The sequence below is a fragment of the Microcaecilia unicolor genome, chromosome 1, assembly GCF_901765095.1.
Source record: "Microcaecilia unicolor chromosome 1, aMicUni1.1, whole genome shotgun sequence".
In the NCBI taxonomy this organism is placed as follows: domain Eukaryota; kingdom Metazoa; phylum Chordata; class Amphibia; order Gymnophiona; family Siphonopidae; genus Microcaecilia; species Microcaecilia unicolor.
The window spans coordinates 690,413,801-690,441,563 of NC_044031.1; the positions used below are offsets into that span (position 1 = coordinate 690,413,801).

Genomic DNA, 27,763 nt, shown 5'->3' on the forward strand with positions numbered 1-27,763 from the left:
CAGAGGTCCCATGCTGGTAGCAGTGAGCCATCGAGCGGGTCTCCACCTGCCTCGAGGGCTCCTGTTCTGCAGGGCCCCCGGGATTGTCCTTCTTCGGACCCGGCCTTGAGGAGATGTGTGGATTCCACGTCCTCTTCTTCAGTACCGGAGGGTACCGTTGGCATACTTCGAGCGAAGGCTAAGAAGCATCGTCATCGGTCACCTTCCCGACACGGTGCTGAGAGCTCTGGGACGCCAAGGGATTCGGCATCCGAGAAGCGCCGAAGCCGGGAGGACCGCTCGCCCGCCCTTTCAGGAGGTGTCAGTGCACTCAACCACGGACAGCATGGTACCACCTCCGCGCTCCGGGCAGGTTCTGTCATCGTCACCTGTACTGGCTCCTTTGCCTTTCTCTACAGCTACTCTGAACGAGAGCTTCTGGGCCATACTGCCAGAGATCCTGAGAGAGCTGTTGCGACCATCTCCGGTACCTTCGGTACTTGCGCCGTCGGTACCGTCTGTTACGGTACCGCAGGTGCTTGTGCTGTCGGTACCGTTGAGAGAGGCGGCGGTTGGTTCATTGCCCTTGGTGAGGTCTCCGTCTCCGGTACCGCTTGCTGTGCCAGTATCGGCTACCACCCAGGTTGACTCCCCGCCGACGTCGTTGGAGGAAGCTTCATCGCCTGCGGCTCGGGAGTCTTCCTCTCAACACCGCCACGAAGGACATCGTTCCTCGGCGTCGAGGCGGGCCCGGCTTCGGACTGAAGTTCATGAACTCATGTCTGATACCGATGGAGAGGCCTCGTAGGAAGCAGAGGCAGACACCAGATTTTTCTCTGACGAGGAGTCTTGTGGTCTGCCCTCTGATCCTACTCCCTCACCTGAGAGGAAGCTTTCTCCCCTGGAGAGTCTTCTCTTCTCTTCCTTTATCCGGGAAATGTCTACGGCCATTCCCTTCTCTGTGGAGATGGTGGATGAGCCCAGGGCTGAGATGTTCGAGGTCCTAGATTATCCATCTCCACCTAAGGAATCGTCCACAGTTCCTCTTCATAATGTTCTCAAGCAGACATTGATGACGAACTGGGCGAAACCATTAACTAACCCCCACATTCCCAAGAAGATTGAGTCCCAGTAGCGAATCCACGGGGACCCAGAGTTGATGAAGACCAGTTGCCTCATGACTCTGGAGTGGTAGATTTGGCCCTTAAGAAGGCCAAGAATTCTAGGGATTGCGCCTCGGCGCCCCCTGGGCGTGAGTCTAGAACTATGGATTCTTTTGGGCAGAAGACCTATCATTCTGCTATGCTCGTGTCCAAAATTCAGTCTTACCAGCTCTACACGAGCATCCACTTGCGGAACAATGTGCGGCAGTTGGCGGACTTGGTTGATAAGCACCTGTCGAAGCAGGCCAAGCCATTTCAGGAGGTGGTCAGGCAGCTGAAGGCGTGTTGTAAATTCCTGTCCAGGGGTGTTTACGATAATTTTGATGTTGCATCCAGGGCCGCTGTTCAAGGTATAGTGATGCGCAGACTCTCATGGCTGCATGCCACTGACCTGGACAGTAGAGTCCAGAAGCGAGTGGCGGATGCGCCTTGCCGGGGCGATAACATTTTTGGCGAGAAGGTCGAACAGGTGGTAGAGCATGTACTGTTCGCTCTTGCATTATAGGTTTCCTTACTGTACCTGGGGCAGTGGAGGGTTAAGTGACTTGCCCAGAGTCACAAGGAGCTGCCTGTGCAGTGGGAATCGAACCCAGTTCCCCAGGACCTAAGTCCACCACTCTAACCACTAGGCCACTCCAAACCGCCAAATTACCCACCGGGAGCTCAGTCCTTCAGCTTCCAGCACAAGCAGGTACTTGCAGAGGAAGTCTCCGTCCTTCTCAGCGCCAATGCGGTCGAGCCCGTGTCACCGGGGCAGGGATTCTATTCCAGGCACTTCTTGTGGAAAAGAAAACAGGGGGGATGCGTCCCATCCTAGACCGTCTGGGAACACGGCACTTTCAGTATTGTGTGCTACCCTTTGGTCTCGCCTCTGCGCCCAGAGTGTTCACAAAATGCCTGGCTTTATTAGCGGCGTTTCTACGCAGACTGGGAGCGCACGTGTTCCCTTATCTCGCCGATTGGCTGGTGAAGAGCACCTCAGAGGCAGGAGCTCTACAGTCAATGTAGATGACTATTCGACTCCTGGAGCTACTAGGGTTTGTGATAAATTATCCAAAGTCCCACCTTCTTCCAGTACAAAGGCTAGAATTCATAGGAGCTCTGCTGGACTCCCAGATGGCTCGTGCCTACCTTCCTGAGCCGAGGGCCGACAATCTACTGGCTCTCGTCTCTTGGGTACGAGCGTCTCAGCAGTTCATAGCTCAGCAGATGTTGAGATTGCTTGGCCACATGGCCTCCACAGTTCATGTGACTCCCATGGACCGTCTTCATATGAGATTAGCTCAATGGACCCTAGCTTCCCAGTGATACCAAGCTGCGGGGGATCTAGAAGATGCAATCCGACTGTCCACGAGTTTTCTCAAATCCCTGCATTGGTGGACGATTCGATCCAATTTGACCCTGGGACGTCCCTTCCAAATTCCTCACCCACAAAATGTGCTGACCACGGATGTGTCTCTCCTGGGGTAGGGAGCTCATGTCGATGGGCTTCACACCCAATGGAGTTGGTCTCTCCAAGAACACAATCTTCTGGAGTTGCGGGCGGTCTGGAACGCTCTAAGGGCTTTCAGGGATCGGCTGTCCCATCAAATTATCCATGTTCAGACAGACAATCAGGTTGCCATGTATTACATCAACAAGCAGGGGGGCACCGGATCTCGCCCCCTGTGTCAGGAGGCCGTCAGAATGTGGCTTTTTGGCTTGCCGGAACGGCATGTTTCTTCAGGCCACGTATCTGGCAGGCGTAAACAGTCTGGCCGACAGACTGAGCAGGATAATGCAACCTCACGAGTGGTCTCTCAATTCCAGAGTGGTACACCAGATTTTCCAAGCGTGGGGCACCCCCTTGGTGGATCTCTTTGCTACTCGAGTCAACCACAAGGACCCTCAGTTCTGTTCCAGGCTTCAGGCCCACGGCAGGCTAGCGTCCGATGTCTTTCTCCTTCATTGGGGGGAGGGCCTCCTGTATGCTTATCCTCCCATACCCTTGGTGGGGAAGACTTTTCTGAAACTCAAGCAAGATCACAGAACCATGATTCTGATTGCGCCCTTTTGGCCCCGTCAGATCTGGTACCTCCTTCTTCTGGAGTTGTCCTTTGAAGAACCGTGGAGATTGGAGTGTTTTCCAACCCTCATCACTCAGAACGAGGGGGCACTTCTGCATCCCAACCTCCGGTCCCTGGCTCTCATGGCCTGGATGTTGAGAGTGTAGATTTTGCCTCCTTGGTTTTGTCAGAGGGTGTCCTCCCGTATTTTGCTTGCTTCCAGGAAAGATTCCACTAAAAGGAGTTACTTCTTTTTATGGAGGAGGTTTACCGTCTGGTGTGACAGCAAGGCCTTAGATCCTCGCTCTTGTCCTACACAGACCCTGCTTGAATGCCTTCTACACTTGTCTGAGTCTGGTCTCAAGACAAACTCTGTAAGGCTTCATCTTAGTGCTATTAGTGCTTATTACCGTGTAGAGGGTAAGCCGATCTCAGGACAGCCTTTAGTTCGCTTCATGAGGGGTTTGCTTTTCTCAAAGCCCTCCATCAAACCTCCTACAGTGTCATGGGATCTCAATGTCGTTCTCACCCAGCTGATGAAATCTCCTTTTGAGCCACTGAATTCTTGCCATCTGAAGTACTTGACCTGGAAGGTCAATTTCTTGGTGACAGTTACTTCAGCTCGCAGAGTCAGTGAGCTTCAAGCCTTAGTAGCTCATGCTCCTTATACCAGATTTCATCATAACAGAGTAGTCCTCTGCACTCACCCTAAGTTCTTACCGAAGGTGGTGTCGGAGTTCCATCTGAACCAGTCAGTTGTCTTGCCAACACTCTATCCCCGTCCTTATACCCGCCCTGCTGAACGTCAACTGCACACATTGGACTGCAAAAGAGCATTGGCCTTCTATCTGGAGCGGACAAAGCCCCACAGACAGTCCGCCCAACTGTTTGTTTCTTTTGATCCCAACAAGAGGGGAGTGGCTGTAGGGAAACGCACCATATCCAATTGGCTAGCAGATTGCATTTCCTTCACTTTTGCCAGGCTGGGCTGACTCTTGAGGGTCATATCACGGCTCATAATGTTCGAGCCATGGCGGCGTCAGTGGCCCACTTGAAGTCAGCCACTATTGAAGAGATTTGTAAAGCTGTGGCTTGGTCATCTGTCTACACATTCACATTTCAATACTGCCTTCAGCAGGATACCCGACGTGACAGTCGGTTTGGGCAGTCGGTGCTGCAGAATATGTTTGGGGTTTAGAATCCAACTCCTCCCCCCTAGGCCCATTTTTATTCTGTTCCAGGCTGCACTCTCAGTTAGTTGGTTAAGTTGTTAGGTCAATCTCAGTTATGTCCTCGCTGTTGTGAGGCCCAATTGACCATGTTTCTTGTTTTGAGTGAGCCTGGGGGCTAGGGATTCCCCACGTGTGAGAACAAGCAGCCTGCTTGTCCTCGGAGAAAGCGAAAGCTACATACCTGTAGAGGGTATTCTCCGAGGACAGCAGGCTGATTGTTCTCACAAACCCGCCCTCCTCCTCTTCGGAGTTGTGTCTTCCCTTTCTTTGCTTTTTACTGGACTGAGGAGCACGCTCGCGCTATGGGTGGGAAGACGGTCGCGCATGTGCAGTGCGCATGGGAGCGTGAGGCTAGCAAACATTTTGTTAGGGAAAACTGCTGGTTCTGGGCCTGCCAACGACGTCACCCACGTGTGAGAACAATCAGCCTGCTGTCCTCGGAGAATACCCTTTACAGGTATGTAGCTTTCGCTTTAGCGCACCTTACATTTTCACGTCTTCAGTTACACCAGCCATAAACCTGGCATAACAGTGGCTGTGTAAATATTGCAGGAATGTATGTAATTTATAACATTTTCTACAGATAGTACATAGGTGCCCTGATGGAAATTTTGTGGGTAAGTGTGAATTTAGCTTTGTAAGCACTATTGTCATTTATGTGCACGAGGGGTATATAGATGCGGGGACACAGTATAGAATTGCTGTTCAGGTGTTTTAGTGTAAGAAGTGCTTAAATGTCTGAATGAGTGCATCTAGGAGTTTGCTGTTTTTTTTATTTATAACTTAAAAAATGGCAGCTCTAGAAAGAAACAGTTTGGGATTTCTGGATCCAAGATGGAGTTTGGAGCAGATAGGTGTTCTCTGAGCTCCTGAGTCTCCGCGATTGTGCCAGACGTTTTGGAGTCTCTCCCCATGCTAGACATGGGGAAAATAAAAGGGAAAACCTTGAGCTCTGGAGATCACCATACCTTATGTCAGACCACTCTAGTGAGATTCGGCATTCAAACGCTGGGAGAGCTGGCACCCGCCTCAATTGGTTACACAGTTTCTCTGGCGGACCACAGCATAGAGGGAGTCTCACTTAGTCCTCCCTCCAGCACAGCTCCTCCACGACCCGGAAGCAGATCTGTGACGACGGAGACGCAGCATGGTGAGGCGCCCAAAGTGGAGTTGGTTTCTCCTACTGTAAGAGGAGGACCAGTCGCTACCTCGTCCACTGGGATTTCAGCATCAGAGGATATGCAGGCTATTCAGTCCTCTTCCTCAACCAGGGAGCTGTTTTTTGTGGTAATGGAGGATTGAAGAAACCAGATGTTGTGACCCATGGAGTCCTTATGGGACGCAATTCAAGGTTTGAACTCTTCCCTTCTGCAGGTGTCTAACTCCTTTAGGGGAGAGGTCTTGGAGATAAAACAATCCTATCATGTTCTGTCTGGAAAATTGATTTTCAAGTAAATAAAACTGATTCATTAGAAGGCGAAATTAATTACAGAGCTACAATCATCAGGGAGAGAGATATTCAAGCTCGTAAGCTTGAATATTTAGATAATCATGGAAGAAGGAACAATTTGAGATTTTTAAATTTTCCTAAGTCACTGCTGATTCCTGCATTGGAAATGTATTTTTGTGAAATATTGGGAATTCCAGCTGAGGGTTTCGCACCCATAGAGCCCAATATATAACGGGATTTTCAAGATCTCCACCTGTGCATCCTCAACTAGAATTAAACCTGACTGAATTCCTGGAAAGCTGTTTAGAAGTTATAACGGAACGGACTACTCTTCTGGGGACTTTTGCTTTAGATCCAGACAGAAATAATATATTTTGTTCTTATTTTCGTCATATCAATTCTACTTTTTGGGGGTCTAAGGTTCAAGTTTTCCCAGACTTAGCTAGGGTCACCCCCCCAAAAAGGCAAGAATCTTTGGCTTTAAAGCCAAGAGTTCTTAACTTAAGTGGACTTTTCGTATTAAAATTTGCTTGCAGATATTTAGTGTCTCTAAATTTGATTGTTTTCTTTGACCCAAAGAAATTGTAGGAATTTATTAATTCTAGGGAAGGTGAAAGAGATGTTTCCTCGAATGCTTCCACTAGTTAATAATATGCTGTTTAAATTGGCTGCAAGTGTTTATTACTCCCCACTGCTCCATTTGTTTATGACGTATTTACTTTGTATTTCCTTGTATTTGGATCAAAATATATGTGGACAAAGTTGATGGGTCAATTTCCTATTAGGTTAATTTCTATTTTATGTTTATTTTTTTATTTCTGATATTGCCAAGCATTTATGTTTGTTATATGAATGTAACATTAAAATCTATAAATAAACAGTTTGGGCAGTTTGACTAAGAATATTGCTGTGACCTTGAAAATGACTTAAAAACATATGTGAATCTGAGTTGCAATTCTTCTTCTAAATTATTTTTTGGCTTTTCTTGAAAGCCACTGATGTTCCCTGTAAATGTTAATGGTTGCTATCTTAAGGATTTTTATTTAAGGTTTTAAATGGTTTTGCTTGATTTAGTCTCTGATTTGAAGCATTTTTTTGTCTTTACCTTTAATCCTATTTGATTAATTTTTTTAAATATATACAGTATCTAAGTATGATCGACCTCTTGGAATCTGTAGATTATATGGTCAGGAATGCACCATACAGAAAATACAGACCAGATGTGCCACTGCACAAAAACTGTAGACAATGGTAAGCAAGATCTTTTTGTTTTCATCTATACTTCATCTATTTGTATAATTTGTATTTATCTGGCTAGTACTGTCAAATTTAGCTGGAAAGATCTCTGTGTGTTTAGCATTGCCATCTTTCAGTCATTTTTAGGCCACCGGTTTTGTACTTTCAGGTCTGAATCACTCTTCTGCTGTGGTGTTCCTGCTAATAATTTACATTCAGCAAAGATTGGAGCAGCATGAATATAGCTTTAGCACAGACTTGTCCAAGCTCAGTCTTCAAGAGCTGCAAGCAGGCCAGGTTTTCAGGATTTCCCTAATGAATATTTACGAGAGAAATCCACATGCAGTGGTTGTAATAGGCATACAAATTTTTGCCATGCACACGAAGGATATCCTGAAAGCTTGGCCAGTTGCTGTCCTTGAGGATTGAACTTGAACAGCCTGCTTTAGCACACAGCTTGAGGGAGTGTATATAGATATGCATGTAGTGAATGTAAGATTTTCCCAGGAAAGGTACCCACACCTATTTATACTGTCAATTTGTTCATCTACTGTTTCTGAGTAAAAATACGCAGGCAAAGTTCCCAAATTCTATAAAAGTTGCTAAAAATTACATGCACAAAACCTGGCCTTTATGGTTAGAATAGAAAGTGTGTACTTGGTTTAGGTTTTGCATTGTTCTGCTGATTTGTCTGCTTACTCCTAAGCAAGATATCTTTTATTCTGATTAACTTTTTTTTCTTTTCCTGCAGTATTCCAAATTAAGGCATTCTGTAGACTCTCTGCTCTCTCTCTCTCTCTCTCTATATATATATATATATATATACACATATAGAATAGTGTCAACCTTTTTACTATCTTTATAAGCTAAAATTGTTGATCCTTTAAGTGCCATCTTTACTCCATTATTCTGAAGTTTATGCATAAAATTTATGGTGTGGGGGAAAAGTGCTAGAATAACTGACATCTTAAACTATCTTGTTTTTTGAGATTAACTGTGATTTTTATTTCTTTATATGTTCCATTTCTTTATCAGCAGTGGCAAATTTTCAAATATTTAAAAAATACCAATAGATTTAAATTACTTTTAATGTAGGTGGCAGTATGCAATTACCAGCATTCTTGAAGTCCATGTCAGAAGATATAGCCATATGTGGTCATGGAGTAACATAAAGCAGCATAGGAACAATCTAAAGACTTATAAAAACCTATATAAGTGGAAACTGATCCAGAGCAAAGTCTCAGATGAAATGCAGAAATCAACTCAGGTAACTTTGTGTACATTTGTGTGTTATTTATTTATGTATTTATTTAAGACATTTATACCCAACATTATCCCAAGTTATATTTGAGTTTAGTGTGGCAAACAATTGTGATTAAATAGGTAATAAGTGTACAAAAATTCTTATAATAGTCAATATTTGAAGTATACACAAATAAGAGAAGATACGTGCTCTATTCCGATAAGTAGGCCACGGTTCATAAGTGATATGCAAGATAACATGCAAGTTAATGCTGGAACTTTTAAATCTATATTTGATTTTAAATTACTGGTAAATATTCTTCGTATACAAATAAATGTGTAGTGTGGATTTCTGCCTCATGGTAGATGAGCATTTTCACTTGATTTCCATTAGTCCTTCTTAGACTTAACTTTCTTTTAAAATATTCTCTGTAAAGCAATTCTCCTCTTAGTGTATCCTTTCTGTCACACAGGATGTCACTTGTCTAAGTTTATTTTTCTGTTTGAAATTGTGTATTATTAGGTGTTCAATTTATATTTTAAATACTTTTTATTCAGGATCACAAAAATGAAATAACATCATCAAGCTTCATAGACTAAACCCTTGAAGATTACAAAATCATGGAAAAACATGTAGCCATTCCCAATTGAACCAAGGATATGGTCCAGCTTTTTAAATAAAACATCCCCCACCCACCTTTTGCAAAATATATACATGGACTAACAAGGTCTCCAACAGTGATATTGAACACTTAATGACACAGCTCGACAGTAAATATAGTATTTACTACAACAACCTAATTTCTGTGAACCATGCACAATAAACATGCAAAATACCCCCTATTCTCATCGTTATATCTTCCCCCCCACCCCATCCTAGATAATGAGTATTAGGATGGCTGACTGGTCTGAGTTCTTATGATCTTGAGTCATTCCTATTATCATATATCAGTAGGAATCCTCCCCTATCTCCTTTCCCATCCTGGGAGATAGTCCTCTAATTCAATTTGTACTATTTGGATTTAAGTCCTACTTTGAAAACCATTCAACACTATGCTACATGCTCTAGAAAGAGAGCTTTTAAGTAACAGTCCCAAACCATCAAAAATGTTTTTTCTCTCCCAGGGACTTTATTTATACCTTGAACCTCCCATATCAATGCACAAAATTTATTTCTTTGATACCAATAAGTGGGGGGTGCGTCCTGCAGCCACTGATGAAGAACATACTTTTCACTATATACAGTTTTACTCAATAATCTAAGGCCTCAATGTTGAATCCCATAAGCCTCTGTTTTATTAAGCACAATCCCTTTCCACAAATATGGTATTTCAACAACCTAATAAGGGCCCTAAATATCTATTGATGGCTCTCTAATAGATTTGTATGAGGTCACATTTTCAAAAAGCATGGAGGAGAGAGTATTGTCAGTCTGGTTACACTTCATACATATTGTGTCCAGTTTAAAAGCTTGCCATATACATTTCAACAATATAAAATTAGTGAATACCCCATTTTCCGAGGACAACCAGGCTTCTATCTTCACAGGTGGGTGACGCTGATCTGCGTCACCCGGTCTGGCATTTTGCCAGAGCTAAAAAGAGAGCTTTGTGGAGTGCGAGCACCTTCCCGCCCATCTCGTGAATGCAGTCTCATCAGTTCTTTTTTTTTCTGCAGGAGGAGAAGGTGCTGGTTTTTTTTTTTTTTTTTTTTTGTCCTCACTTGCCCTTTTTTTTTTTTTTTTTAGAGCTATTTTGTGCCTTCTGGTTGTTTTTTCTACGTCTTATCTTTGGCTGTTTGTATTTGAGCCCTTTCTTATCCTTCATTTAATTTCTTTATAATCATTTTGTTCGGTTTCATTATTTGTTTTCTGTCATCATTGGGCCGTTTTTATGCCCGGGTCTCTCCCTTTGTTTTTCTCTGTGCCTTGCCTCCTTTTCAGGCACCATTGAGTCATTTAATTTAGCTGGAAGTTTTTCTCTCCATGTCCAAGAAGATTCCCAGTGGCTTCAAGTGCTGTACATGGTGCAATCGGACTATCTCGGGAAAAGATACCTATTCTTGGTGTCTTCAGTGTCTTGGGCTCTGCTGAGTTCTCTGTCTTTGCATGGAAAAGAGGGCACAGGTTTCCCGACAGGCTCAAGGAGAGAGAATTTTTGGACCCAAGTCCGGGTCCTCGACGTCAGTATCGACGTTGAGCATTGCATTGGGAGCGTCTGTAAGCATGGCTGCGTCTAGACCCTTAGACACTGGGAGCAGTGAAACATCGAATAGGTCTCCACCTGTTTCGAGGCCTGCTGTGCAGGCCCCCTGGGACTGTCCATTGTCTGACCCGACCCCGAGGTGATGTGAGGATTTGACGTTGTCCTGTCGGCACTGAGGAGTCTTTGTGACAAACTTCAGACGAAGGCTAAGGAAGATCGTCATTGGTCACCCTCGATGCATGGTGCCGGGAGCTCTGGGGTGTTGAAGGATTTGGCACCTGAGAAATGTGTGTGCCGAGAGGATCACTCTCCCTCCATATAGGAGCAATGCGCCTGTCTTCAAGCAGTAGCTATCCTGCTCCCGCTTTGACCACAGCGGTTCTGCAACCTGCGCCTCAACCGATACCCCAGTTTTTTCCCAGTGTGATCCCTTGAGCGCATCTTGACCTTGCTCCCAAAACTGATGGATGGCCTCATGCAACGGTGTGCATTGGTATTGGATCCACAATGCACCTGGTTTTGATAGGCCTCAGTTGCCTCAAAATTCCATGGTGGTGGAGTACGCTCTCAAAAGAGCTCTAGGGACTATGCATTGGCACCCCCAGGCAGAGAAGGTAGAACCCTGGATTCTTTTGGGAATCCTACCAGCTCTTCACGAGTATGTACTTGCAAAACTCGGTGCGACAGCTGTCGGACTTGGTGGACATGCTCCCTTCGTAGCACGCTGAGCCTTTTTGCCAGTTGGTTAAACAGCAGAAGGCATGTCAGAAGTTCTTGGCCAGGTGCACTCGACATTTTTGATGTGGCATCCAGGATATCTGCTCAAAGTATAACAATGCGCAGACTCTCATGGTTGCATGTTTCTGATTTGGAACACTGTTCAGCAGCGGTTGGCAGATGCCCTTGCTGGGGGAATAACACTTTTGGAGAAAAGGTTGAGGAGGTCGCTGACCAAATTACTACTACTACTACTATTTAGCATTTCTATAGCGCTACAAGGTGTGCGCTGCACAAACATAGAAGAAAGACAGTCCCTGCTCAAAGAGCTTACAATCTAATAGACAAAATCAAGTAGCATTCTGATAGTCTCTTCTTTCTAATGCTGGGCGCCTTCTGCATTCACCTCCTCAGCTAGGAGGATTTTTGGCAAACCTAGGAAGCGGGTTCCTACTACTGTTCTAGGCATAAATACAATCCTTGGCTTGCCAGCCTACTCAGGCTCAGCCCCAGAGTGCTCGTTCACATCAACAGCGTGTGCCTAAGACCCCTGCTGCTCCGCAGGCAAAGCAAGGAACGAGCTTTTGACTGGCTCCAGCAGAGCATAGTTGCAGTAAAAGTGTCTGTCCCGGATGACTTGCTAATCGAGGTGAGGCTAAAAGTTTTCACCAAAAGTGGCTTCTTATAGCCTCTGACTGGTGGGTCCTTCAAATAGTCCGTCTCGGATACACCCTCAATTGGCATCTCAAAGCTCCAAATTTCCCACGGACAGCTCATTCATTCAGCTCTCAGCACAGGCAGGTGCTTGCTGTGGAAATCTGTGCCCTTCTAAAGACCCATATGGTTCAACCCGTTCCACCAGGGGAAGAAGGGCAGGGATTCTATTTAAGGTACTTTGTGCAGAAGAAGACAGGGAGGATGCGTCCCATCCTAGACCTAAGGGCCCTGAACAAATTTCTAGTTCGAGAAAAGTTCAGGATGGTTTCTCTGGGCACCCTTCTCCCAATGATTCAGAAAAATGATTGGCTATGCTCTCTGGATTTAAAGGATGCATATACTTACATTCCGATACTTCCAGCTGACTGGAAAAATCTTTGATTTCGGCTGGGAACAAATCACTTGCATTATCGCATGTTGCCTTTTGGCCTCGCGTCAGTTTCTTCACCAAGTGTCTAGCAGTAGATGCGGCATCGCTATGCAGACTGGGAGTCCATGTGTTCACATATCTTGACAATTGGCTGGTGAAGACCACCTTACAGGATAGTGCTCAGGAGTCCATGTGGATGACTATTCAGGTGCTCAAGCTACTAGGGTTCATCTTAAACTATCCCAAGTCCCATCTCCACCCTGTCAAGCAATTGGAGTTCATAAGAGCCCTGCTCGACACACAGAGTGTTTGAGCCTACCTCCCGGAAACGTGAGTAAACAATCTTGTCTCACTTGCGTCCAAGGTTCGTGCCTCTCAGCAGGTCACAGCTCGACAGATGTTGAGGTTGTTGAGCCACTTGGCTTCCACGGTGTATGTTACACCCATGACACATCTTCCGTGAGATCAGCTCAATGGACCCTGGCTTCTCAGTGGTAACAGGCCATGGGAAGTCTAGAAGATGTTATCTAAGTGTCCCTGGAGCTTGTACGCTCTCTTCAGTGGTGGACAATTCTATCCAATTTGACTCTGGGACTTCTATTCCAAATTCCTCAGCCACGAAAAGTGCTGATGACAGACACATCTCATGTAGATGGGATTCACAATCAGGGTGCTTGGTCTGCCCAGGAAACGAATCTTCAGATCAGTCTCCTGGAGCTTCAGGTGATCTGGAACGCTCTAAAGGCTTTCAGAGACTGATTATCTCACCAAATTGTACTCATCCAAACAGCGATGTAGATAAACTCAACAGAACTATTGATGGTTGTAGGCTGCAGGAGCACGTTTTTCCACTGAATTATATATGGAGGAATAGATGTTGCAGCCTACAACCATCAGTAGTTCTGTTGAGTTTATCTACATCGCTGCACACTGTCCCTGCTACCTTTGTGACCCCTGATGCAGCTGAAACATGGCCCGTGTTGGGTCTTTTTGAAGATTATTTTATCAGGGTGTATGATTAAAGGAACTGTGTCCCTAATTTTGAGGCTCCTGCTACTTTATTTTTGTTTATTGGACTTTTGTTTGTACTTTGCTCCCTCTCTTTGCTGTACTACTCATCCAAACAGAAAATCAGGTTGCAATGTATTACACCAACAAGCAGGAGGACACCGGATTACACCCTCTTTCAGGTGGCTGTCTGAATGTGGCATTCTCGCCAACATGGCATGTTCCTTCGAGCCACGTATCTGGTGGGCATAAACAATACCCTGGCCGACAGGCTAAACAGGATAATGCAACTGCACGAGTGGTCTCTAAATATGGGCATAGCCCGCAAGATCTTTCAAGCATGGGGCACCCCCTCAGTTGATCTTTTTGCCACTCGGATCAACCACAAGGTCCCTCTGTTCTGTTACATCTTTAGGTCCATGACAGACATATGCCTTTCTTCTCAATTGGGGGATAGGTCTTCTGTATGCAAATCCTCCAATACCTCTATTAGGAAAAGCTTTGTTGAAACATAAGCAAGACCGCAGAACCATGATTGGCTGTGACAGATTTGGTTCCCTCTTCTTCTCGAGTTATCCTCTGAAGAACCGTGGAGATTGGATTGTTTTCCGACCCTCATTACTCAGAATGAGGGGGGTCACCTCTACATCCCAACTTCCAGTCTGTGGCTCTCACAGCTTGTAAGTTGAGAGCCTAGAGTTTGTTTCCTAGGTCTTTCGAAGGGTGTCTCCCATGTATTGCTTGCTTGCAGTACCCCCCCCCCCCCGGGTGCACGCTGCTGGGGGGGGGGGGGGGGGTGCCGCGCGCACCTGTCCTTCGTTCGTTCCATGCTCCCTCTGCCCCGGACCAGGTTACTTCCTGTTCCAGGGCAGAGGGAGCATGGAACGAAGGACAGACGCACGTGGCACCCCCTGCCAGCGGTGTGCACCCGGGGGGGGGGGGGTGTCACGCTGCATCTGGGGGGGGGGGGGCGCTGCACCTGGGGGGGCGGGGCGCATCGGCGATCCGCCCCTGGTGTCAGTCCCCCTAGGAATGCCACTGCGTTGATAGGGCAACTCAACTAGCTGGTATAACTTGTTACAAATGTAATTTACTGAGAAGAGGTGTGGCAAAGACACCAATTGCAAGCCTCCAGCTCATATGAAGGAACCAATTACAAGTCTCCAGCACATATGCAGCACCTATGATTGGTCCAGGGTAGAGGAGAAGTGAATGCTCACTACAGGCCTATAAAAGTACGATGTAGACAGAGAAACTTTGAAAACTAGCCATGCTGGCAAGAGAGTTTCAGATCCTCCCATGGTCTATTTTTACAGAAGGGGGTACTTCACCTCCCCCTCTCGTAAGAACTAATTCTTTACAACTAAGAATCTTTCTTTCTTCCTTTCTTTCTCTTCTTTCTCTCTACTACTACTACTACTTAACATTTCTAAAGTGCTACTGTTTAACACAGGACAGTCCCTGCTCAAGGAGCTTACAATCTAAATGACAAATGTACAGTCAGTCAAATAGGGGCAATCAAATTGGGGCAGTCTAGATTTCCTGAATAGGTATAAAGGTTAGGTGCCGAAGGCGACATTGGAGAGGTGGGCTTTGAGCAAGGATTTGAAGATGGGCAGGGAGGGGGCTTGGCATAAGGGCTCAGGAAGTTTATTCCAGGCATAGGGTGAGGCGAGGCAGAAAGGGCGGAGCCTGGAGTTGGCAGTGGTGGAGAAGGATACTGAGAGGAGGGATTTGTCCTGTGAGCGGAGGTTTCGAGTGAGAACGTAAGGGGAGATGAGGGTAGAGAGGTAATGAAGGGCTGCAGACTGAGTGCATTTGTAGATTAGAAGGAGAAGCTTGAACTGTATGCGGTACTTGATCGGGTGCCAGTGAAGTGACTTCAGGAGAGGAGTGATATGAGCATATCGGTCCAGGTGGAATATAAGACGTGCCGCAGAGTTCTGAATGGATTGAAGGGGGGATAGATGGGTAAGTGGGAGGCCAGTGAGGAGTAGGTTGCAGTAGTCAAGGTGAGAGTGGATGAGAGAGTGGATGAGAGTTCGGGTGGTGTGCTCAGAGAGGAAAGGGCGAATTTTGCTGATGTTAAAGAGAAAGAAGCGACAGGTCTTGGCTATCTGCTGGATATGTGCAGAGAAGGAGAGGGAGGAGTTGAAGATGACTCCGAGGTTGCGGGCAGATGAGACAGGGAGGATGAGGGTGTTATCGACTGAGATAGAGAGTGGAGGAAGAGGAGAAGTGGGTTTTGGTGGGAAGACGATAAGCTCGGTCTTGGCCATGTTCAGTTTCAGGTGGCGGTTGGACATCCAGGCAGCAATGTCGGATAAGCAGGCCGATACTTTGGCCTGGGTTTCCGCAGTGATGTCTGGTGTGGAGAGAGAAAGCTGGGTGTTGTCAGTATAAAGATGATTTTGGAAACCATGAGATGAGATCAGGGAGCCCAGGGAAGAGGTGTAGATTGAAAAAAGAAGGGGTCCAAGGACAGATCCCTGGGGAACTCCAACAGAGAGCGGGATGGGGGTGGAGGAAGATTCATGAGAATGTACTCTGAAGGTGCGGTGGGAGAGATAAGAGGAGAACCAGGAGAGGACAGAGCCCTGGAACCCAAATGAGGACAGTGTGGCAAGAAGTAAATCATGATTGACAGTGTCAAAAGCGGCGGATAAGTCGAGGAGGATGAGGATGGAGTAGTGACCTTTGGATTTGGCAAGGAACAGGTCATTACAGACTTTAGTGAGTGCCGTTTCTGTCGAGTGAAGAGGGCGAAAACCGGATTGAAGCAGATCGAGGATGGCATGAGAGGAGAGAAAATCAAGGCAGCGGCTGTGAACGGCGCGTTCAAGTATCTTGGAGAGGAAGGGTAGGAGGGAGATGGGGCGGTAGTTGGAGGGACAGGTAGGGTCTAGTGATGGTTTTTTGAGGAGTGGTGTGAATACGGCGTGCTTGAAGGTGTCAGGGACAGTTGCAGTGGAGAGAGAGAGGTTGAGGATATGACAGATTGGGAGGGGGGGTGACAGTAGGAGAGATGGTGTTAAGTAAGTTGGTGGGGATGGGATCAGAGGATCAAGTGGTGCATTTCGAGGAGGAAAGAAGGTGGGCAGTTTCCTCTTCGGTGATATCAGGAAAAGAGGAGAAGGAGGCCTGGGTTGGTTGGTTGAGGGAATGGGTTGAAGGGTGAAGAGGAGGAGGTGGCTTGGTAGTGAACTCAAGGTTGATCTTCTGCACCTTGTCGCGGAAGTAGTTAGCCAGTGATTGAGGAGAGAGTGAGGGGGGGTGGGAGTGGAGGGCACTTTGAGGAGGGAGTTAAGGGTGGCGAAGAGACGACGAGGGTTGGAGTTGAGAGAATGTCAATTGGGAGTAATAGTCCTGTTTGGCAAGGAATAGGGAGGACTGGAAGGAGGATAGCATGAATTTGTAATGAAGGAAATCGGTATGGGTGCGAGATTTCCTCCAGAGGCGTTCAGCAGATCGGGCGCAGGAGCGAAGGTATCGGATGCAAGGGGTCAGCCAGGGCTGGGGTTTAGTATGCCTTGTGGGACGGGGGATGGATTGTGTGAGGGTGTCTAGAGGAGAGAGTGGCATTGTAAGCGGAGACAGCCTTGTCGACAGAGTCGGAGGACATGATGGAGGGGAGGAGATTAGAAATACTAGAGGATAAGGTGGGAGGGTTGATAGCCTGGAGATTCCTGGAAGTAGTGGTTAATGTTGGGCAGGGCTGAGGGGGGGTGATGAAGTGTGAATGTGATTAGGTGATGATCAGAGAGAGGAAGAGCTGAGGCGTAGAAATTGGAGGGTGTTCTGTGACCTTTGTATGACAGTGAGTAATAAACTTTCCTTCCTCCTTTTTCTCTTCTTTATATAATTAGTGTGATTACTTATAATTACCAGAGGTACTGATGCACAGGAGCCAACTTTTCAAAATTATTGGGGGTGCTAAGCCCAATGGAAATAACCCCTCCCTGGACACATACAAGCAATTTTCTCAATATGGGGGGTGCTCAAGCACCCACAGCACCCACAGAGTCTGCTCCAGTGTACTGATGTTAGATTTTGTAGGTTTGCTATTATTTTTCCACAACTTGCTACTGATATCTGATCCTGTGCTGGTGAGTAATAAAATACTTTTTTCTCTAATTCCTGTCCAATTTTTTGTGTTCAGAGAATAGCACCAAATGCAGCCTAGTACAGTGCTCTGAGCTTAGAATTAGTGTAAGCTGCTCTCACTTTCAAGGATTGTAGGGCGCTTTGCTTTCCCTGGGACAGGATTCATTATAATGGATCCTTTTCACGATGAAATGGGATTGTTAATTCATCTTTGTGCACTTCTTCTGTTGGACAGTTGTAAATGAAAGAAAAGTTGAACATGGGCTTATTTTTAACTGTTAGTCTGATTTGGAGTTCCTATCTTGATACTTTAATCACCAGTAGTGTCATGGGTCTGAATAACTTGCCTCTGTGTGTGTGGTGATCGATCACTCCTCTCCATCCCTTTTCTTCTCTTCTCAACTTTGCTGTTGATTTATCTCTGCATCCTTTCCACTTTCTTTCATTATTTTTAATCTTTTTTAAAAAATCTTTTTACTTTTACAGTAATCTTACTTCTCCAGTTCCCAGTTTGATTTTAGTCCATTGATGTTTCACTTCCTCTTTTCTGTTTCCCTTCCTTCCTTGATTTTCCACCATGTTTTTCTCACCTCTCCAGCAGTACCATTCCATTAAAGACCATGACAGCATTTTTACTAGCAGCTGGACCCTCACTTAATAAGAATATTTGATAACAAAATTGGACAATGAACCAATGAGAGGATCTTTATATAAAGCATGCATAGAGTTTGCTCAGCTTTGTTACTATATATTTGTTGGTCTGTTTAAATTCATGTGGTGAAGGCATTTTTCTTTTAAAGCATGGCATTTGTGCTTACTGAACTTGATTTATATTACAATTCTTGGGTTCAGATTTTCTTGAAATAGTTTGTGCATTAGTATGTGTATTCAGAGACTAGGATTATGAAAAGCTGGAAGTAATGTAGAGTTAATATTGAAACCTTTTTCATGTTTCAGAATTTGGAAAGAATTCTTGATGTTTTCAACACTGTTTTAGCTCGACAGCAAGCACAAGCAGAGGTAACATTTTGACTGATTCCAACTTCTGTTATAAATGCAAATGGGGATTAGAAATGGTAATTCTTATCACATAGTGTGAAAGAAATTACTCTCCATATCACTGGTTTTCTAATCAAATTCCTAAGCCTGAGTTTCAGGATATCCATAGCAACTATATCCATGTGTTGTATTTGCTTGTTAATAGGACAATTGACCTACAGGGCTAGATTCTATATTTGGCGTTGGAAAACTTGGCACGGATGGAAGCTGCAACTATGTGTATTATATGAAACCAGTCCTAAAGTTAGGCGTGCTTTGCAGATATGCATAGTGCCGTCCATGGAACTAAAACTTAGGTGCAGTCATTTACACAAATGAAAACATGTAAATTCCTATGCCTAACTTTGAACATGGAACAGGTTATTCTATAACACTGTAATTTTTAGGAAGGAATGCCCACGACCCGCCTGTGCCCCACTCATAGCCACACCCCCTTTTGAGATCCATGCGGTAGAATTTACACAGACTACTTTATAGAACATTCTTAGTGATGTGCATAAATTCTAATTAGTGGCAATAATTGATAACATCTAATTTGTGACAATTGCTTGTTAACATCCAGTTATTGGTGCTGATTGGGTTGTTAACCAATTGATTTGTTTTACACGCAAATCTGAACTTATTCTGATTTATGCGCACAAGTCGCATTATATAGAATTTGTGGGATATTAGAATTTGTGGGATATTGGTAACTTTGAAAATGTGACTTGTTTGATTTCAAGGATAGCAAATGAAAAATATTTTTCTGTCTATGCTTACCTCCTAAACAATTTGAATAAAACACCGAGAATTCTAAAATGAATTGTGCCAAAATGTTTTAATGTGGTACTAAATACTTTAATGTGTCTATCTTTCAGGTTGGTGAAACATTTGACCTGTATAAATCAAAATGTTAATTTTAGATTTAAATATGTTTTACAAATGTACTATAAATGTTTTCATTCAGCATTTACCTGTAACCAACAATAAGCTTATGTTGGAATTCACTGCTTCCAAACTTTGTCAGAGTCGTTCAGTATTAAAACAAACTGTTGTTTGAAAGATATGTAGGGCTTGATACATTTTTCTTATAATGAACTCCGATAATAAAATGTTTGTCACGCAGAGTAATGTTAATAAGGGAAGGAAAAACTTTAGAGCAGTTAAGAAAATGCATATAGTAATACATCTCTAGTTAAGAGGTTTTTTTCCTCGGTTAGTCTTAATATAAAAAAAATGTACATATTTCCCCTTCTATGAAAATTGCCAAAAATTGTGCACACAAATTTAGGTGCACTCTCAATTTACACACACAATTTAATAGAATAACGAGCCAATAATTGGCTTTTTAACAAGTAGTCATTGGCACTAATTAGATTTAATTGGGACTTGTGCATATAAATGTAGATACGGGATCTGCGCCTAAAATTTATATGCAGCCCAAAAAGGCATGAAAATGGGAGGGTCATGGGTATTTTGGGGCAGATCGGGGGTATGGTCTTGAGCGTGTGTAGTTTATAGAATTTCAGTGTTCCGCTTGTAAATTTAGTCATGGTCATTTGCACCATGTTTTTGCTGGTGCAAATGGCAGTGGCTAAATTTGTGTGACCTCTCCACTTAAGTATTACTTTTCTAAACCACATGTTAGAACGGCTTATAGAATACCACTTAAGCATTTTTTTCAGTGCCAATTTTTTTCTTTTTTTTTTTAGGCGCCATATATAGAATCTATTCCATTGTATCTAATATTTGCAGACTGCATACTATACTGAAGCCAGAAGAGCATATTCAATTTAAACATAAAGCTGTACTTTACTGGTTAAAATACATTTCTCTTAATTTTAGCAGTAAGAGGCAAATTCTAGTTAAAGGTGAGCATAGTTAGCCAGACCGAGATGTATTTTATGCTGAAAATTTGCTATAATTTAGGTGGTCAACCTATGATTACTTTTTCACTGTGATCCCTGGCTTGTCGAATTTGGCAGTCCGGTCATAAGTACATAAGTAGTGCCATACTGGGAAAGACCAAAGGTCCATCTAGCCCAGCATCCTGTCACCGACGGTGGCCAATCCAGGTCAAGGGCACCTGGCACGCTCCCCCCCAAAAAAAAACGTGGGGCCGCAGTAGCATGAAGTTTTTTTTCTTCCCCTTTTGGTTGAACTAGTATATTGATGTGCTGGCCATAGCGATCACTGTATAGTCTTTGTGTTTTACCATGTGAGCACAGTGAATTGGATCTGTTGGTATAATTACTATAGTTTAGGTGGCCATTCAGCCTTGGCCGAAGCTTGGCACCTAACTGACGTACAGCCCTATCTTTCTGTTCTTGGAGCTGTGATCACACAGAGCCCTGAACTTCTCCTATCTACCGCACAATAAAATGAGAACTCCAGTAACTTTCTTCACTCATTAGATCTGTGCCACCTCTCTAGAATATTAAGATACTGGAGGGTCTTCCTGTTCAGCAGCAGGAGGGTTGTGATTGTCCTCTGACAGGCAGGCAGTGGTGACTGATGGTGAGTAGTGATGATTGTTACTAGATAATGACAGTGAAGGTTGGCAGTGCCTGCAGGTGGAGAGACTTCTTTATGGCTGCCAAAGAAGAAAGACCCCTGGTTTCTTTAGTTGACATTATGCTGGGGAACTTCTTGATTGGGAGGTAGGCTAGTGGAAATCTTTTTTAGGGATGATGTGAAGGAGGATATTGGAGCTCTGGGTGATCACAGGTCAGGGGCAGGAAGGTGATGGTTTTAGCTTTTAAGTGTTGGGGGTCATGCAGGAGAGAGGGGAGAGTTTAAGGCAGCAACCTATCCATCTCATTTTAGCTTCCTAAAATAGAATTTAAAATTCTCACCATCTAACTGGCCATGCTTTTTGAATTATTATTATTATTTTTTTTATATAGGCTTCTAAATTTAGGTGTCTTGGTATTTGGGGGCTTAATAGGGGTAGGTGTGGGGTGGATTTTCTTTTTCCTAGATCTGTTTTACTACATTTTTAAGAACCTTAGGGGGTCTTTTACAAAGCCACGGTGGTGTTTTTAGCTCGTGGTAGAAATCAGCTGGCGGTAAACACAGACACCCCCATTATTTTAGGAATTGGATTTTTCAGATTTTCATTCAGATTCTTGATAACTTGGATATATGTGAAATTAATGAAAAAGTTTTTTTCATTTTAGGAAAAAAAATAAGAATTTGCTTAGAGGTTTTTTTGTTGGTCTTTGAGTTGGTCTGACAGACTTGGCATGACTCTTGGCATGATAATGAGCCTACCTCCAAACCCCTCACTTCTAGTGTTGCTGTTCTCTCCTCTTTCTAACAAGAGAACAGCTGCTCGTACTTGTCTTCCTCTGCCAGATTAATCCATTGTGTGAAGGCATGATGCCGGCAGGTCTTACAGGAGCACTGGGCCTGCTTGGTGCAGACTGCAGACAAAGGTAAAAATAGCTATTCTGTTCCTGCTAGTTGGAAAGGGGGTGAGAAGATTGCAACCCAAGGGCTCCTAGGGGTAGAAGGAGGTCACCCCAATATTATATCACCTCCTATGAATGGTCTTGTTTCTCCGAGGACAAGCAAGCCTATGATTCTCACATGTGGATAACGCAATTCGCGTTGCCAGGTCCAGAGCATGTGACACCAGTTCTGTTTCTTTTTCGCAGTGAGGAGTGGATTTGTTTTTTTTTTCTCTTCAAAGTTACCGGTTCAGTTTTCTGTGAGAGCTTCTTTTTGTGCCTTCCTGATTTTTCTTTGTTTTATTTTCTGTCTCATTCGGGGTATTCTTCCTTACATTTTTAGTTTATTTTCCCCTTTTTTAAGTTGCCTTTATTTTACTGTACTCAGTAGGCTGCATTTAGGTCTGAACTTCAGTCGGGTTCTTCCTTTCATTTTTCTCTGGTGCTTTGCTCCTTTTTCGGCACCATCGAGTTTTTTGATTTAACCACGCCTGTTTTTCCTTCCATGTCATCGAAGGTTCCTAGTGGCTTTAAGCGCTGTACCAGGTGAAGTAAGACCATCTCTGGCAGAGACACCCATTCTTGGTATCTCCAGTGTTTGGGGCCTGATCATACCCCTTCTAACTGTCTTCTGTGTCTTCGAATGAAGACAAGAACACAGAGAAGGCTCAAAAGAGAGAAACATTTTGGAGCCAGGTCCAAAACCTCGATGTCGGGTGTCTGCATCGGTGTGTCAATCTGTATGACTACAAGACCCTTAGGCACTGGGAGGGACAATGCATTGAATGGGTCTCCACTTGCTTCACTTCCAGCCCCTATGCAGGTCCCACTGTACCAATCTGCATCGGACCCGACCCCGAGGCAACGTGAAGACTTGATGTCATCCTTGTTGGCACCGAGGAGCATTGATGCTGAGCATCGGATGAAGCATAGGCATCGATTGCCCTCTACGCATGGTGCAGGGAGCACCAAGGGACTCCCCGGCACCCGAGAAGCTTCGGCACCAGGAGGACCGCTACCCCTCCATACAGGAGATGCCGAAGTGTGGGTCTCTAGGCAGCCAGCTCGAGACACTCGCTTTGACCCAACAAGGTCAGCAGCTTGCTTCTACACAGATGCCCCAGATTTTCCTGATGTCGGCCCTCGATGAGCACCTCTGGACCTTGCTCCCTGAGCTTTTGTCAGCGTTTATACAACAGAGTTCATCGACGTCTGGGATGCTTGTGCCTGCCATGCCTCTTGCTGCTTTCCTGGATGGCCATCAGCCTGCGGTGGGGTGTTTGACATTGGTTCCACTTACAGTCTCCACATTGTCTGCTACCCATGTTGGTACTGCTTCACTGGTGTTGAGGCTGGAGCTGACATCTCAGCGCCCCTCTCAGGGACATGGTTCCTCTTCGTTGAGGCGGGCTCGATCTCTGTTTTCCCATGAGGAGTTCCTGGCTGATGCTGATGAGGAGTGTTCATGGGAGTCTGAGGAGGATCCATGCTTTTTCTCGGAAGAGAGGAGTTTTATGGCATTCCATCTGATTTGTCCCCTCCATAGGAAAGGAGAACATCTCCACTTGAGATTCTTTCGTTACCAACTTTTATTGAGGAAATGCTGAATGCCTTTCCAGTTCCTTTGGAAGTGGAGAAGAAGCCCAGGGCTAAGACTTTTGAGGTCCTAGACTACTAGTCTTCGCCTAGAGAGTCTGTGACAGTCCTGCTTCATGAGATTTTATGGGACATTCACGTGAATAACTGGGAGTCTTCTCTGTGGGTCTTTGTCCTTCCCAAGAAGATTGACACCATGTACCGGATTTTGTCTTCCCAATGGTGTGATTGGCCTCATTTGTGTCATCGTTCCCAAGTGGTGGAATCCACACTCCAAAGGACCAGGAGTTCTACGGACTATGCTTTGCTTTGGCACCCCCTGGAAGAAAAGTTAGAACCATTGTTTCTTTTGAGCAGATGATGTATCGGGTCTATATGCTCATCTCCCATATCCAATCGTACCAGCTCTACACTAGCCTGTATTTGCGGTCCTTGGTACGTAGTATGTCTGATTTGGCAGACTCCCATCGGAGCAGGTTGGTCAAGCAGCAGAAGGCGTGTCGCGAGTGCTTGGCCAGGGGCACCTATGTCACTTTTGATGTAGCATCTAGCATCTCCACTCCAGAGTATAGCAATGCACAGACTTTCATGGTTGCATGTCTCTGACTTGGTCCCGGCAGTCCAACAGAGGTTGGTGGATGCTGGGGGTGGGGACGGGGTTAATGTTTTTGGAGAGAAGGTGCAGGAAGTCGCTGACGTCATCAAGAAGCACACTGATACCATCGCTACTGTCTCCCACCAGGCACCTTGTGCAACTACCTCTTCATCTAGGAGGCTTTTTGGCAAGTCGGAGTACTTACTACTTATAGAGGTGTAGATACACCACTCTTGCCAGCCTCAGCAGGTTCAAATCCAGCCCGCTTGTTCTCATAAACAACGTGTGCCTAATACCCAGACAACTCCCCTGTCAAAGCAGGGGATGAGCTTTTGACTGGCTCTAGTAGAGCACAGCTGCTGTAAAAGTGACTGTCCCCAGCAACCAGCGATGGGTCCTGCAAATAGTCCGTCTCAGTTACACCTTGTATTGGTGAAAGAGACTAACAGGTTGCCCACTGAGAGCAAATTACTTCAGCTCTCAGCACAAGCAGGTACTTGCAGAGGAACTCTCCAGCCTTCTAAAGCTTGTTTCACCAGGGGAAGAAGGGAAAGGAATCTATTCCAGGTACTTCTGCAAAAGAAGACGCGGGGGATGTGTCCCATCCTAGACCTAAGGGCCCTGAACAAATTCCTAGTCAAAGAAAAGTTCAGAATGGTTTTCCTAGACACCCTTCTCCCGATGATTCAGGAAAACGATTGACTATTTTCGCTGGACTTAAAGGATGCTTGCACTGACATCCAGAAACTTCAATCTCACAGGACGTATCTTCAGTTCTGGCTGGGGACACATCGCTTCCAGTACTGCTTGTTGTCTTTTGGTCTTGCATTGGCTCCCAGGGTTTTCACCAAGTGTCTTGCTGTAGTCACAGCTACGCAGACTGAGAGTCCATGTGTACCCCTATCTTGACGATTAGCTAGTGAAGAACATATTTATTTATTGCACTTATATTCCACATTTTCCCACCTATTTGCAGGCTCAATGTGGCTTACACAACCTGTTATGGCGGTGCCATTCCAGGGCAAAAGATACAGTTGGTGTTACAAAAGATCACGGATAACAATAAGAGATGGAGAAATAGTTATAGAAAGAGGGCTTTTAGGGGAAGGGTGGAGTGATGAAGTGTTGTGATGAAGTGTTGTAGTTAAGCTATGGGTTTTCGAGGTAGGCTTTGCTGAAGAGATATGTTTTCAGAGATTTACGAATTAGTTATATTGTTAATTATTTTCAGGTTAGTTGGAAGGGCATTCCACAGTTTTGTACTCGTGTAGGAAAAGCTGGCTGCATGTGTTAGTTTATATTTTACTCCTTTGCAGCTGGGGAAGTGTAGATTAAGGAATGTGCGAGCAGATCTTTTAGCATTTCTGGGAGGGAGGTCTACAAGGTCTAGCATATAGGATGGGGCATCTCCATAAATAATTTTATGAACAGTCATGCAGATCTTGAAGGTGATACGTTCTTTAAGTGGGAGCCAGTGCAGTTTTTTTCTTAGGGGTTTTGCACTTTCATATTTTGTTTTTCCAAATGAGTCTTGCTGCAGTATTCTGGGCTGTTTGGAGTTTCTTGATAGTCTGTTCTTTACAGCCGGCATAGAGTGTGTTGCAATAGTCCAGGTGACTTAGTACCATTGATTGTATTAGGTTGCAAAAACATGGATCTTGGGAAGAAAGGTTTTACTCTTTTGAGTTTCTACATGGAGTGGAACATCTTCTTGGTTGTATTATTCACGTGGCTATCGAGTGTAAGATTTTGATCAATGGTAATGCCAAGGATTTTCAGAGTGTTTGAGACGGGAAGGGATACGTTTGGTGTGGTGATGGTGGTGAACTCATTAGTATTATATTGTGAAGTGAGTATAAGACGTGTTTTTTCTGCGTTGAGTTTTAACTGAAATGCGTCCGCCCAGGAGTGCATGATTTGGAAGCTTTGGATGATGTCATTGGTGATTTCCTTTAGATCATGCTTGAACGGGATGTAGATCGTGACATCGTCTGCATAATATGTATGGATTGAGGTTTTGATTGGCTAGTAGCTTGGCTATTGGTATCATCATTAGGCTGAAGAGGGTTGGTGAGAGGGGTGATCCTTGGGGAACTCCACATTCAGGTGTCCATGGGTCTGATCTGGTTGCGTTAGCTGTTACTTGGTATGACCTTGTAGTTAGGAATCTTCTGAACCAGTTGAGAACGTTACCTTCAACTCCAAAGTATTCTAGGATATGTAGTAGTATTTCATGGTTGACCATGTCGAATTGTGGGAGAAGTATGTTGTTGCCAGTTGCAATTGCTTGTCTAAATTTGTTCATTAAAGTCACTAGTACTGTTTCAGTGCTGTGGTTCGTCCGGAATCCTGATTGAGATTCATTAAGAATTGAGTGTTTATTTAGGTAGTTAGTGAGTTGTTTCGTCACTACACCCTCCATCAGTTTGGTTATTAGTGGGATGGATGCTACTGGATGGTAATTTAAGTCATTTGTGCTTTTCTTTGCATCTTTCGATAAAGGAGTGAGTAGAATGTTTCCTTTATCCTTTGGGAAGAACCCATTTTGTAGCATGTAGTTTAGGTGTCTTGTGAGGTCTGCTTTGTGTTGTTGAGGGGCAGATCTTATAAGGTTTGTGGGGCAGATGTCTAATTTGCATTGCAACTTGATGTATCTTCTGAGCGATTGGGAGATGTTGTTGATCGATTTTATGTCAAAGTTGGTCCATGATCGGTCTGCTGGATATTCTTCAGGTATTGGGTCTAAACATTCAAGGAGGTTTGCATAATTTGTTGAGTTGGTAGGTATCATGAGTCGTAACTTTATAATTTTTTCTTTGAAGTAGTTAGCAAGATTATTTGCTGATGGGGTGTCTATGTTGTTAGAAGTAACCGGTGTGGTATTTAATAATTTGTTTACAAGTTGGAAGAGTTTATGTGTGTCCTTGTACTCTGGTCCGATTTTAGTTTTATAATATGATCTTTTAATTTGTCTGATGGTGTATTTGTACTTTCTTTGTATTTGTTTCCAGTCGTTAAATGTGGAGCCATCTTTTTTTTTTTTTCTTATTCCATGCTCGTTCTAATCTTCTGACTTGTGTTTTTAATTCTTTCAGTTCTTCATTAAACCACATTCTCCGAGGACAAGCAGGCTGCTTGTTCTCACTGATGGGTGACGTCCACGGCAGCCCCTCCAATCGGAACACTTTCTAGCAAAGTCCTTTGCTAGTCCTCACAGTGTCTGGGGGCTGGGCACTGCCCTCAGGCCTGTAGTCTGTGTTCCCTTTTGCAAAAGCGGACTCAGGTAGCGAGATTAGCCCAGTGGAATGTTTTATTCTCGGGCTCTTCGTCGGCATCGGCACCGGGAGTATCGACTGCTTCGACGTCGTCGGCGCCCGGACCTTCATCCTCGCCCCCGAGTGCATCGAGGCATCGGCCCTTTGCATCGGGGCGACATCGGAGGGCTGCGTCGGCGTCGGTGGTATCGAGACCTCCTCGTCTGCTGATGTCGTCGGACGGTGGTGCTTCGTCTGGAGTGCAGGTGAGGGCTGTCCATTCCCCTGCTGGTGGCGGTGAGCCTTCGGGTGGGTCTCCCCCTACCCTGAGGGCTCCTGCGGTACAGCCCCCCCGAGACCG

At 44.9% G+C, this 27,763-nt stretch overlaps 1 protein-coding gene across 1 annotated transcript in view; it reads left to right on the top strand.

The window, feature by feature from the left end:
* VPS13C (vacuolar protein sorting 13 homolog C) overlaps window positions 1-27,763 on the top strand; it is a 992,635-nt gene that overhangs the window by 157,641 nt on the left and 807,231 nt on the right. The window contains exons 12-14 of the mRNA XM_030188422.1: window positions 7,014-7,120; window positions 8,201-8,372; window positions 18,425-18,487. Of these exons, the coding sequence (XP_030044282.1) occupies window positions 7,014-7,120; window positions 8,201-8,372; window positions 18,425-18,487 (342 nt within the window). The remainder of the gene's footprint in view (window positions 1-7,013; window positions 7,121-8,200; window positions 8,373-18,424; window positions 18,488-27,763) is intronic.